The sequence below is a fragment of the Opisthocomus hoazin genome, chromosome 23 (genome assembly GCF_030867145.1).
Source record: "Opisthocomus hoazin isolate bOpiHoa1 chromosome 23, bOpiHoa1.hap1, whole genome shotgun sequence".
In the NCBI taxonomy this organism is placed as follows: domain Eukaryota; kingdom Metazoa; phylum Chordata; class Aves; order Opisthocomiformes; family Opisthocomidae; genus Opisthocomus; species Opisthocomus hoazin.
Window position 1 is genome coordinate 8,220,028 of NC_134436.1, and position 13,210 is coordinate 8,233,237.

The window sequence follows — 13,210 nt, forward strand, 5'->3', positions numbered from 1 at the left end:
TAGAATATTGGAAAACTTTCTTTTTGAGAACTAGCTGTCAAACAGCCTAAAGCCTTCTATGTGTGTGTCCACGTAAGAATTAAACAGTCAGTGTCCCATCCAAGCAACAGACTGTTTAACTTTGACGCTTGGATCTTGCGGTGTGAAATACTCACCAGTGGCACAAGAAAAGACAAACTGCAGGTCTGGCTTAGTGCCTTGCTGGCTGACCAGCTACTTCGGTTAGCTGGATGGAGAGGTAACTTCAAGGAATTTCTGAAAAATCTAAACAAGCGAGTGTACTGACAACTGGAGAGAGATCAGATGCTGAGAACTGTCGAATAATACACTGCACAGCAGAGTGTAACCCCTTATTCTCTGCAGAGTTAACACACACCACTGATCAAGCACACCCGAGCATCACCACACGCACGCTCCAACACAGAAGTCAGCTCAAACTGCTGTTTGATTTCAGGTTTAACCTTGCCAAAACTCTGCAATACAAAAGTGTTACTCATGTTAAGGACCTTTTTTTTTCTTTCGTTAAACACAATTCAACATGAAAAGCTCATCTGGAATGCTATCTACAGTACAGGTCATCCTAATTTCGATAAACCTTAACAGTTTACCTTAAAAGCACTTCCTTTTCATACCAACTTCTCCCTCGAGAAAAGTTTCCATCTCTGCTACACAGGAATTTGCTCGGAGCAACAGCAGTCAATGAAGCTGCATCGTTAGCATCACTCTACCAGTCACAGGGAGCATCTGGAAAAACCCTAACGAGAACAGAGAAGCTGCTGCGGCAGCAGAGGCCTTCCAGAGGAGGACGGTCTCTGGCTACCCGAGCCCCTCTCTTCCCATCAGAACGGCAGAAGTCATAAGCAGCAACCAGCAGACTGAACCAAAGTCACATCCGAGGCCGAGGAACTGAAGTGGCACCACTCCACACAAAGGTGGGGTCGGAACAGCGCACGCCTGTCTGGAGAGCCCTGCACCACCCTGACAGCTGTCACAAGCTCAAGCAGCATCGCTAATCGCGCACGGAGCTCACCCTGGGTGCGCTGCTGCAGCAGAACTCTCCATCTCCTGGATCAGCGAAGGGCAACGAGGCCAGTGAAGGGTCTAGAGCACAACAAGCAGCTGAGGGAGCTGGGGCTGTTCGGTCTGCAGAAAAGGAGGCTGAGGGGAAACCTTCTCCCTCTCTACAACTACTTGTGCAACTCTGTCCAAAGCCCAGGTCAAAACTGCCCGATCTGTAGGTTCAGACGATTTTTGAGAGACAGCTACAGACTGTTAATGTGGTTGTATTACAGGCTTGAAAAACTTTTACTCTGTTTTGTGATACATGGTGACTTCCCCCAAGCTTAGGGACCCTGGGCTGGCTTGCACTAATGAGTACAGGGAAGTATTGCTTGGGCAAAACCAGACTCAAAAAATTTGGAAATTCTGCTTGATAAGAAGACTCAAAATGTGTCCATATGTTTGGAAGTAGAACCAAGTTTTTGCCTGACCTCAAGTAATGTTAATAGCTATTAAGCTAATAGCTCTCTACAACTACCTTAAAGGAGGTTGTAGTGAGGCGGGTGTTGGTCTCTTCTCCCAAGTAACTAGCAATAGGACGAGAAGAAATGGCCTCAAGTTGTGTCAGGGGAGGTTCAGACTGGATATTAGGAAAAATTTCTTTACTGAAAGAGCAGTCAGGCATTGGACCAGGCTGCCCAGGGAATTGGTGGAGTCACCATCCCTGGAGGTCTTCACAAAACACGTAGATGTGGCACTTCAGGGCATGGTTTAGCAGGCATGGTGGTGTTGGGTTGACGGTTGGACCTGGTGATCTTAGAGGTCTTTTCCAGCCTTCATGATTCTATGATCAGTGACATAAGATGCAGAAGCAGAGTGTGTGTATGGTGCCTCAGGAATCCAAACAAACCCCCATGAACCACGGGAGCCCGCTGGAGCAGGCTGAAGAGATCCCCTCCCGGAGAGCAGCGCTGGGGCGAGCAGTGGTCTTGGCTACAGAGCTCTGTGAAACACCCAGGTGCACTACAGCAGTTCTGGCAGCGAGGAGCCACCAGCCAGCACTGCCCCAGGCAGGCCACCAACCTGAGAGACTTCACAGGGTACAGACCGGGTCATCTGCAGAGCTGCACCACATGCGACACTCAAATGCTTCCCATTATCACCCCCACCCAAACCCCCTTGGAGGTAATTTGTACAAGCAGCTCCAAAACACACTCTGTCTCCAACTGCGAGAACTTCAGCATCCAGGATGAAGCCGTCGGCAAGACGACCCTTCTCACTCATCAGGGCTAGGTGCCACGGTCCAACAGACCGCTGCTGCCAAGCCGTGGTGCCAGCCTGCCTGAGCTCCCAATGGATGCCTGTGGGCCTCCTGTGCCAGGGGACAGCCTGCGCAGCGGACCACCAGCACCTCTCCCAGCACCTGCGGAGGCTCAGAGGCCTCGGGAAATCAAGAGTCATGCCTGGCACATGCAAAATTACCTGCGAAGTTATCCACAGCGCAGCTTTACGGAGGAGTTCTGGGGCCACCTACGCTTTCCTGTGCTGCTCTAAGGGTTCAGAGGGTTACTTTGGCTGCTGCTGTTCCTCTGCAGGCCATCCTCCCCGTGGTAGGACTGCGAGGGATGAAATAGCAGAGAGCCCTCTCCTTAGCAGGGGATTGCCCTTGCTCTGAGTACAAGGCTGTTAAGGCAGTTGTAAGCCACACATGAGAAATTTGTGAGTTGTTGCAGGGTCCTTTAAGCAATAGTTTCGCTTGCATTTTAGTTCAGAATAGTTATGTGACCACCTCGCATCTCAACTCTGCATAGAGCAGATACGAATGACTGCCTCTCGCAAATCAATACTGTTTATTGCGTGCTTTAAATCAATAAAGCTTTCCTCCACAGAGTAAATTCTTCTAAAAGAGTGATTAAGCATTTGAGGAGAATTAAATAGTTTCACTGAACAATACCATTAGTCCTGAAACATCAGCTTGACATCCCAGCCAGAAAGCACTTTGTCAGAACTAATTAATCCCCACAGCACCTCTGTAAGATTGAGAAAGCAATTCATCTGCTTTTTAAATGTGTTGGGTACTTGTGCTGCAGAACCTCGTGGCTGGGGTGGAAGCTGTGAGTACCAGCGTAAACAGAGAACGAACCAAGCCAGCAGAACCCATCCAAAAGCACGAAACACCAGAGAAGACCGACAGCTGTAGGATTTGGCTGCTCTGCGTCTTGCTGTTACGCACCAAACCTCCTGCGACTATCCAGAGAGTCTTCCAGATGTCACTTGACTGGATGAGTGGCAGTGAAAAGCAGTTATTATTCTATTGGGAGCAGTTTTGTCTGTTGTTTGTTCAGCCAATTATCTATGCATGTAGCTTAAAAGGGAGGGGGGAGCAGTAACCTTAGGCTCTGTGAACAAGAACTCTGGGTTTTATTTGAGCAGTTAAAGCTAAGTCTTCATCACCACAAGCAAAGCACGTAACCTTACTAAACAGGTCTCATGAATGGCAATCAGCCAGCATAAAAAAGCATTTCTCTCCAAGGAAGTGGTCGATCTGCACAGCTCTCGCATACGCATGCCTCCACCTGCCTGCCTAGCAGCTGCCACACTGCTTTCTTCATTTCTTTTTTCAGAAACGCTCCTGGTGAGGCCCTCAAGGCCACCAGGTTCGGGCAGCCAGCCCCTGCACAGGGAGGACTTTCCCCAAGCTGGCTGTAAGGTCTCTCTCCCCCCTCTCTTTGAGAAAGACTCGAAGTTCTCCCATGCTTGACGCAACCGAGCATCACATCAGGCCCAGAACGTTGAAGTCCGAAATCAGCGGGAGCGTGCTGCGGGGCGGTGAGGCTCCTCGGCACGCCGAGCACAGAGCAACGCTGGCCTTGGCAGCGCGCGGTCACCTCCGCCAGCACAGAATACCAATCAATCATTTACCAACAGATTCTTCCAGTAACCGAGATATGAGCCCAGCCTGAAAAGGTGGTGGGGCAGGTCAGTGACTGGACCACCCTCAGCTGTATGATTTGTCTTCACCAGGGTACAAGTTGTCCCATTAAACTCCTTTGGACAAGTCTTCCCATGTCTTCCAGTACAATTCCTGGTACAAGCTAGAGGAATTTAAATCAGATTCAGACACGGGAAAGTCGGTTGCGAGCTCTTCTTCCCGTCGTCGTGCTAGCTATGAAGGCACCAGTCCCAATGACACCTTTAGGAGATGCTCTGCCCCACTGCTGGTTTCCCCCAGGCTCCGGCAAGAAAAAACCCGCTCTCCCCATAAAACTCAGTCAGAAAACACAGGGCAAAGCTAAGCCCCTCCAGCTCTGGGACCACCTCCTCGGCTGGGCTGGCAGCGAGTCTGACCAGGTCGAGCACCTGGGGACCGTTTCCCAAGCGCACCCTCAGCAGCGTTCCCGGGCTGCCACTGGAGCCAGCCCCGCTCCCCCCAGCCTCCCGCTCAGCCCCGGCGACGCCAGCACAGGTCTCCCACACAGGCACACACAACCAGGTCCAACTGCAAAATCAACCCAGCCAATAAAACAACATTTTTCAGCCAGACCGGCTTCTGGTGGCCCCATCAGCAAGGCCACGGAGCCACCGCCCCGGGGACCACCACAGCAGCCACCTCTCCCGCCACACCCCCACCTGCTGGGATTTACTACCCAGTTTTCTGCCATTCCACCAGATCGAGATAGCTGCTTCGATACGAAAATACCTGACCTACATAGGGGTGAAACTGTTGATCCCCTTGCCAAGGAAGTTTCCCGTCAGTGGCAGTGCTGCTAACTTCACAAGCTGTCAGTGTTTGAGGCAAATTAAACAGGAGCGATCTTGCGAGCAAGATGACCTTGCCAGAGCAGAAGATGAAGCTCAACCTACATATTTCTAAACAATGCGATTTACAGAGATTTCTTCAAAAGCGATTCTGATCTTTTAAGACTCAGAATTCCCCAAGATGCGTTAAAAAACTGCTGAACTCAACAAAGCTTCACATTTTTCATTTTCTTCATGTTCCATAGGGGAGCAAGATAAAATGATGCCTTTAGTACTTCTAAAAATCACTGCCAGCATCCTCCGCCACCTGGCACGTGTGCGCAGCACACCTTTGGCAGCGATGCCCTCGGTCAGCAGCACCACACCTGCTGTTTCCAGCTCCCCTCCGCAGTTCGAAGTGAGTTTACGCCAGGGAGCAAGCACTGCGGGGCAGTCCCCGCAGTTTGCACAGCGATCGATACATCCGACCACAGGGCTCGCCCGGGCAGTCTCAGCAGGGGGGGGAACCAACCCAGGAAAGTTTGATTTTTCATAACTGAAGAGGTCCGATTGATTTCGGCTCCAACCAATTTTTCCCAATTAGAGGTGTAGCCCGTGTTAATTCATCTTGGAAGACTCCCGATATCAACAAATTCAAAAACTTTCAAGTGTCACAATAATCTTACTTGCTGCCCTTGTCTCCCCTATGTATTAGCACTTCTATAAACCCATTAATTTTCATTTACAGTGAGGGGAAAAAATGTAAAACCAGCACAAGTCCTGCATCAGGCACCTGTTGCCAGAGATGGCATTTAGGTGACTTTGAAGACTGCAATTCTGTCACTCACTTCTGCACTTGTGGAAAACTGTGATCGACGGCTTCTATGGGCTCGCACTGAGCTGCCTGTTCTTTACAAAATAATCGGCTATTTTGGGGAACGTAGACATGAGAAAGCAGCAGATTCACATACATATGACAGGGTGTTTGGCGAGCTATCGGTAAAGAAAGGCAACAGCAGGCATCAAACCAGCACCCTCCGCCGCACGACCTACACTGCTGCCACTGATGAAAGAAAAACCTAGGGAAGAGAAATGCTCCATCTTTCAGAATTCTTCTCTCTTCTCCTCACGCTTACTGATTTTCATCTACAGAAAAGCACAGCTCCTTTCATTCTTGCTGCTTTTCATTGCTCTCCCTTCTTCTAGCCCTTTTATTCTGGAGAACTCCCACATTTAAGGTAGCTATATTTAGCTTATTCCAGTGATTACAGTTATGCTATAGGCAAATAACCCAAGCAGTGGACAGTCACACGTGAAATTTCAGCGCGATGCTCCCATTTCTCTATCTCCAGTACAGGAAGTTTGGATAACAAACACGCTGAGCAGGCTGGAGATTAAAAGCTTCAAGATCAGACTATTGCAGTGGAGACAAACCACTCTGCAGTATTTCACACCAAGCCCAGAAGGCAGACCTAGAAGGGCATCGCTAGATGACTGTGCTCCCTACAGGATGTGCCTAGCCCTTCAGCAAGATCCTCAGGCTCAGCAGACCTGAATCTTCTTCAGTTAATAGGCAACCCTAACTATTTTCAAAGCACAAGGTCTTCTACAGGTGACCACACATACATTGGCACACATTGGCCCTGGGACTTGGCAAATCTCTTCCCTAATTCTCTTTACCAAAGCCCCGCTTCGTAGGTTCAGGCTGGATAAACCTCTGTGTGGAGTAGGAAGGGATTTCAGGGAGCACCTGCTGAATCTAGGCTTTCATTTAATAAACATCTCCAATCCTTTACATCACTAAGAGCCTTCCAGAAACAAAGGGCCACCAACCGAGGCACTGCTGCCTCCCAAAACTTAACACATCTGCTGCTGTTCAGCAGCTTCTCCGAGCTTAAGCCAGAAGGGCTCCTATTCTGCTAGCTTTCACTCCCAACAAGAGTTCACTTTCGGATTGGGGTAAAATGAGAAGCTGTCAGTGCTGTCTAAAATAACCTAGGAAAAAAAACCTGCTTACACCACTATGCCACCAGGAAGAGTATGAGAATGCGAATATTGGAGAGTGGGACAGGCTGTCAGGCATCTCCAAATCCTCTCCGCAGTCAGGAAGCTCCTGGGCTGAAAAGCAAGAAGAGAGAGAAGCGATGCTCTGCCGAGATAGCTTGAGGGCGAGCAGAGGTTCCCCCAGACCCAGTGCGTAGAGAACCCGAGGACGGCACTCCCGCAGGACCCCAGACACCACCTCTCACCCTCACGTCTGATGAAAGCAGAGATCTCGCTGGGGGCACGCCGCTGGTGCAGTTCCCGATTCACAGCAATATTTAACGACGGGCAGCAGCTGCTGCTAACATTTCTGAGGCACCACTCTTATTTTCTGGTCGGTCACCAGCGCAGCAGCTTGCAGGGCAGACTCACCCTCCGTGTTAGGAAAGCAGCTGGCACAAGTCTCTGGTATGTTTTACCCACTGGTATGTATTCGTGCATACCTGAAAGACCACGCTTGCTTTTAGAACCAGGAATGACAAATTTCCTCCCCTAGCTCGGCAAGTCTGATCTCCCATTACGCTATACCCAAGCCCTGAAGTTTCCAATTTCAAACACACCTACAAAGAAGTCAGCTACAGGAGCTTCCTTTGACACAATGAAAAACACAGTAGGGTTTGGGGTTTTTTTCCCCCACCTGGTCACTAGAACCACCTTGCAGCTTTTTAACCCAAAATACTTGCTTGCACGGTACCTTGATTCTTTTACGTTACACCATAACACAGGTACAATAAGTCACGAAATTCTTCAGACTATTTGACCTCAGATGATTTCCCAAAACGCTCCAACACCCACAGGCCTCCTAGGACTGCCCTGAGGTCTAGCACACCCTTACAGAGGCGAGAGGTCAGACTGCTCTGACACGCAGTTGCTTCGATCGAGATTTCAGGCGTCTGAGCATCGCTCAAGTGCGCTTCACGGGAGAGCGAGATGCCACCAGGTGCCGGTACCTTCCCAACGGCAACGTCCGACAGCCCCCCTTACCAACAGCCCGTCTGCAGGGCCGGTGCCGTGTGCCGCAGCAGAGCCGCAAACCCACCAGCTCCACAAGCCCAGCTTTCCATTCCACACCGTTCGAGGCCACCTGAGGTCCCACCTTACCCCCCCCAGGCCTGCTCCCCCAGCACCCCGTTCAACCAGCCACAAACCCGACACCAACCCTTGTCATGAAACAATGGGCAAGTCCGTGCCCTGAAGCTAGATGGTATCCCTCCTCACGTTCATTTCCACTAAATTAAGCTAGAATGAAAGATTTAGGGAAGTTTTAAAGACCTGTCCGTCCTATCTTTAGGTACCAGTTGTTGCTCCCCAAATAAACCGATTGGGTAGCACAAATGCACCGTCCCGCTGGGAAGCAGCCGGGTTCAGAGGGAGCCCCAACACATACATCTTCCTCCACATCCCTCAAAGCCTGCGGTTTTACAGCCATTTATTATTAAGCCATAATATCTCTTGCTTTTCGCTGGGTAAAAGGCAGCGCGTGCAAGCACAGCACACCGAGAGCACTGCAGCAGTTTTAAAGACGGCTTGCAAAGGGCTGGGCTTACAAATAATTGAACTTCAAATACACTGATAAAGTTCAACGATCGGTGCGTAAATCCAAGTTCACTGCTGCAGGGAGCAGTTATCTGATGACCGGAGCCCATCAGAAACTCCCCATCAGCTGGTTTTCACAGACAGTGCTAACGAGTTGAGAGAGAAACTTCTTCCCTGCATGTCAGAGCAGGGCTTCACCCCACACCAGCACAAGGTCCTGCAGGTGATGGGCAAGTGGTGTGCCAGACCAGCAAACCCCCCAGAACCTGGAGGGTTCCCAGGGTGAGTGTCCAATACAGCCTGCTTTCTGGGTAGCACTACTGGAAGATGACTCAGATGCAAAGCTCGTCAGGGCCATGTGTATCCAGGTGTATTTCTATGTGCACAACGAACAGGTCGCGTGATACGAGCCCTCAGTATGTGTGCGAATATTCTCCTTTAACGGCGGCGAGCGGGGAATGTCTGCCATGGCTCAGTCCACACGCGTAATTAAGGCGCCCATTTAGTCATTCCTGTCATTTTTGAGTCACTAACCAGGGATATAGGAGAATTTTTTTTATACAAGCCCGTATTAGGCCTATTAGATGTCTGATTTGCCTTCATTCCCTGCAACAAAACAAAGACGCCAGGACAGCAATCCTAATCTAAGCTTTTACTGACTTTCGTGAAGGTTAAAAAACCACACCTTGGAACAACCGCGTTACTAGCGCTTCTCGGCCACGTTCCTGAGACAGAAGCCCCAGAGCGAGCTCCCAACCCCCGGCCGGCAGCAGGCTGCGTCTGCGCGCAGCGCACGCTGGGGTTATTCCTGGAATGCAGAACACTCCTCGAAACCTCGTAAAACTGGACAATCATTCACTTCCACGCTTAACAAAAAAAAAAAAAAAAAGAAAAGAAACTGAAGTAGAACTGGAGAGCAGGCAACGCACTGACCTCCCGCCAGCGCGATGGACGCCCTGCCGGGGAACCGGCCGCCGGGGCTGGGGCAGCCAGGAACGCCCCGTCCCGAGGCCAGCGCCCGCCGTCCGGAGGGGAACGGCCGAAGCCCACCGGCCCCAAGACCCCTGCTCTGGTGCGGGACCCTCCAGCTCGTCCAGGCGGGGTATTTCGAGTCGCCGTGTGCGGGAACGCCGGCTAGCAGAGGAGTCAGCGGGCAATGGAGAAACTTCTTGATTCCAAGGGCGACCCAGCAGCTGAGAGCGCGGAACTGGGGCGCGCTGGGACGGAGCGCGGCTTGGAAAGCGGCCCGGGCCCTTCGCAGCGGGGGGGTTTCTGTAGCTCTTCTGGAGCGAGCGATACCGGGGCAGAGCCGGTCAGAGCGGCGCTGGGGGGCTGCTGGGGAGCGCTGGGACGACGGGGAGACCCGCGACCCCCACTCAGCCGGGGCCGCGCAGGGAGGGGGGAACCCGGCAGCCCCCCCCCCCCCCCCCCCCCCAAGATGCCCGGAGCCGTGAGGGGACGGGACGGCAGCCGCGACCCCCGCCGCCCCCTCCCTCCTTCCCTCCCGTCCGGAGGGGACGCGGAGGGCCCCGGCCCCGCCGCCGCCCACCTGTCTCGGGGGTCCACCCAGCTGGTGGTGCGGCTGCCGTGGTCGATGTAGTACACCTTCCCGTCGTAGTCCCGCGCCTCCTCCCAGCCCTCCGGCAGCGGCAGCTCCTTCCGCGGCATCGTCCCCGCCGCCGGCCGCGCCGCCCCATCCACCGCTCCGCTCCGCGGCGGCCGGGGCGGGGGCCGGGCCTCCCCTCCCGCTGGGAGGCTCTGCCGCCGGGCAAGCGCCTCACATGCCGGGGAGGGCGGCGGGCGAGCCCTCGGTCAGCCCTGCGCGGCGCCGAGCCCCGGCCCCTCACGCCTCCATTTCCTGCGGCGCCGGCGGCGGCGGGGGCGGCCCGGCCAGGCCAAGGCTCCGCCCCCCCGAGGCTCCGCCCCCCGAGGCCCCGCCCCGCCACTGGCGCCCCGGGCGCGGGATGCCGGCTGGCCGAGGGCCCGCCCCGCTGCCGCGCGCAGCAGAGCGCCCCCTGCCGGCGGGGAGGGCGGGGGCAGCGGGTGGCCGGCGAAGCTGCCGCCATGCCCGCTGCCGCCATGCCCGCTGCCCCTGCCGCCCCGCCGGGGAGGAGCAGGGCAGGCAGAGGACGGGCCTGTCGTGAGGGTGGAGCGGGGTCTTCTCGGTGGCCCCGGTGTCAGGGGTGCTGGCGCTCGCAAGGACGGGCATGTGAGCTCTGCCCCGGCCGTGAGGGACGTCCCTTGGGATGTGAGGGGTCCCTGGCCTGCCGCTGGCATCCCGGCAGTGAGGGACATCCCAGCGCTAAGGGACATCCCAGTGGTGAGGGACATCCCAGCAGTGAGGGACATCCCAGCGCTGATGGACATCCCAGCGGTGAGGGACATCCCAGCGCTAAGGGACATCCCAGTGGTGAGGGACATCCCAGCAGTGAGGGACATCCCAGCAGAGGGACATCCCAGTGCTGAGGGACATCCCAGCAGTGAGGGACATCCTGGCAGTGAGGGACATCCCAGCAGTGATGGACATCCCAGCGGTGAGGGACATCCCAGCGGTGAGGGACATCCCAGCGGTGACGGACACGGCGCGCTGCCCTTCCCGTCGCGGCTGCTGCCGTGGCCGTCCTTTGCCAGCCCCGGAGCCTGGCTCCGGCACGGCTGCGTGCGGTGCGGAGGGAGCTAGGAGGACGCGCCCTCCCCAGCCTGCCGTCCCCAGATACCGGTCATTGGCTCTTGAACAGACTGCCTGTCACGAAACGTCGCGACACAGGCTCTCGCGACGGGGTGCGACCAGGCCGCGCGGCCGTGCGGGAGCGTTTCCCCGGGAGCGCCCGCCGACGCCGGGCTGCGGCTGCCAAGGTGGGGTGGGGGGAAGGAGGACGCGGCATGGAGCTCCAGCCATTGAACCAGCAGAATGGAGCGGGGATCCCTGCCAAGCGCGGGCTGGGAAGGGAAACTGGAGCACGGGAAGAGGGGAGCCCCGAAGGGCTGGAGAGGAAAAGCAGAAGCGAGAAAGACAATCAGAAATAACATCTCATTTTTGTGCCAGATTCCGAGGGCAAGATGACTTCTTTCAGGCTTTCTGACAACCTGCTGGGAGTCAGAACTGCTAATTCTCCGGAGGCTGAAGCAGAATGCAGTAGCAGTTGGCTGATAAAGTGGTTGAGCAGGGAAGAAAATGAAGTCAAGTAAAACCGAAAGTGAGGCATTTGGAAAATAGCCGGATTTAACCCCATTTTACCTGAAGCCAAGCTTGGAGGGGGCCTCTAAATGCCTGGCTTTCAGGAACAGGACCGTACACATGGCCGTTACGGTGCTAATAAAGGAAGAAGAAAGGAATAAACCCTGCGTCTGTCCACAGCTCTAACCGAAGCTGGTGGATTCTGTCGGAAGCGAGGGCTGGGAGCAGCGGGAGCGGTGCTGCTCCGGCGAGCAGACACCCGGAGCGCCGGGAGCCCTGGGCCGACGCCAGCGGCGCGCAGACCATTTCGGCAGGGCAGCGGGCTGGTCGCTGCAGCCGTTGCTTCCCCGTTACAGCTTTAGTCTCGTGGATTGTGGTGTTTCTCTCTTTGTAAAACACTCAGTGAAGTACTGAGGGCATTTAGAAGGGGGGGCTGTGGCAACAGAAAAAAAAAGAAATCAGCAACAAATAATGTTTTTACATGTTGCAAGCGAAGAAGCGAATAACAAAGTGGTTACAAAATAATGTGTATTTTCATGTTCCCATACTTGTGGCCATACGTTCAAGCACAGGGATACTTCCAAAAGTTGTGTTTTATTTTAAAGTGTTTTTTCAAACTTTCAGAACGTGTGTAGATCGTGTAGAGAAAGGCTGTATGTAAAGAAGCTGACCAAACACCTTTTCTTTGCCAGATTTCATCAACTGTGTTTATGAAGAAAGTAACTGTAAATTTTTTTTAGAGACAATTGCTTTTGCAATAAATGCCTCAGAAAATATTTGCAGGTAGTTGTGACTCAAGTTGAAAGATCTTATTTTTCCACTCCTCTTTGCTTTTTAACTCAGAAAAAGAAAACCCCTCTCACTGACCCGTACGAATTTACGAATGCCATCAGGAATGCGCATGTGGTAACTTACTCCCTTTTACCACTCACACTCACAGCAAAAGAATTCAGCGTTATCAGCGTCTGTTTGAACTGTAAAGCAATAAACAAACAGGTGATTGTTTTCTCGTGAGTGAAGAGAGGGAAGGTTGGGTTCCTGGGTAAGCTCTTGCCTATGTGAGAAGGAAGAACGGAGCAGAGACCAAAGTCTGCAGAAACCCCATTTTTTTTGCCCCAGGGTCAATGTCTCCTGCACAACCTCGCGTGCTGTGCGCCGCCGTCCCGTCCAGCTCTGCCGAGTCCCGAACGGGACGGGTAACTAATTACTCGGTAACAACAGCAGCCATTTTCTGTGGGTGATTTCTGTTTCGGAGAAGCTGGTTGCTTGCTGCTTGGGCTTGTTTTTCCTAATACAGTCAAAAGTCTGTATTTTTGTACCCAGCACTTCAAGCTCTATTCTTAATAGACTGTGAACAACAAAAGCACAAATGTCAAAAGCTACTAGAGCACAACACTGGTCTCTCACGTGTCTGAAGTGAAACAGGGGGAAAAATGGGTTTAAATTCAAATGCCAGGGAACGACCATGTTTACCTGAAACACCACATTTTGGTTAAAACCTCCAGCATTGTTGGACTCGAAGCAATCACATCATTTGGGGGGGGGGGGGGGGGGGTTACCTTATCCTTCTAGAAAGCCTCTTCCCCACCCCCGAACAGTGTGCCAATTTTTTTCAGTTTCCAAGTGGCATGTTAGTTTTTACAAAAAGGTCAAACACATGAATTGGAAAGATGGAACACTCCATTTTGGAAGAAACCCAATGCCTTTCAGAAGGAG

General features: G+C 53.2%; 1 protein-coding gene across 1 annotated transcript in view; it reads right to left on the minus strand.

The window, feature by feature from the left end:
* Positions 1-10,193, minus strand: part of WWC1 (WW and C2 domain containing 1) — a 72,820-nt gene extending 62,627 nt beyond the window's left edge. The window contains exon 1 of the mRNA XM_075441908.1: positions 9,866-10,193. Coding sequence (XP_075298023.1) covers positions 9,866-9,984 — 119 coding nt within the window. The 5' untranslated portion in view covers positions 9,985-10,193. The remainder of the gene's footprint in view (positions 1-9,865) is intronic.
* Between the last annotated feature and the right edge of the window lie 3,017 nt (positions 10,194-13,210).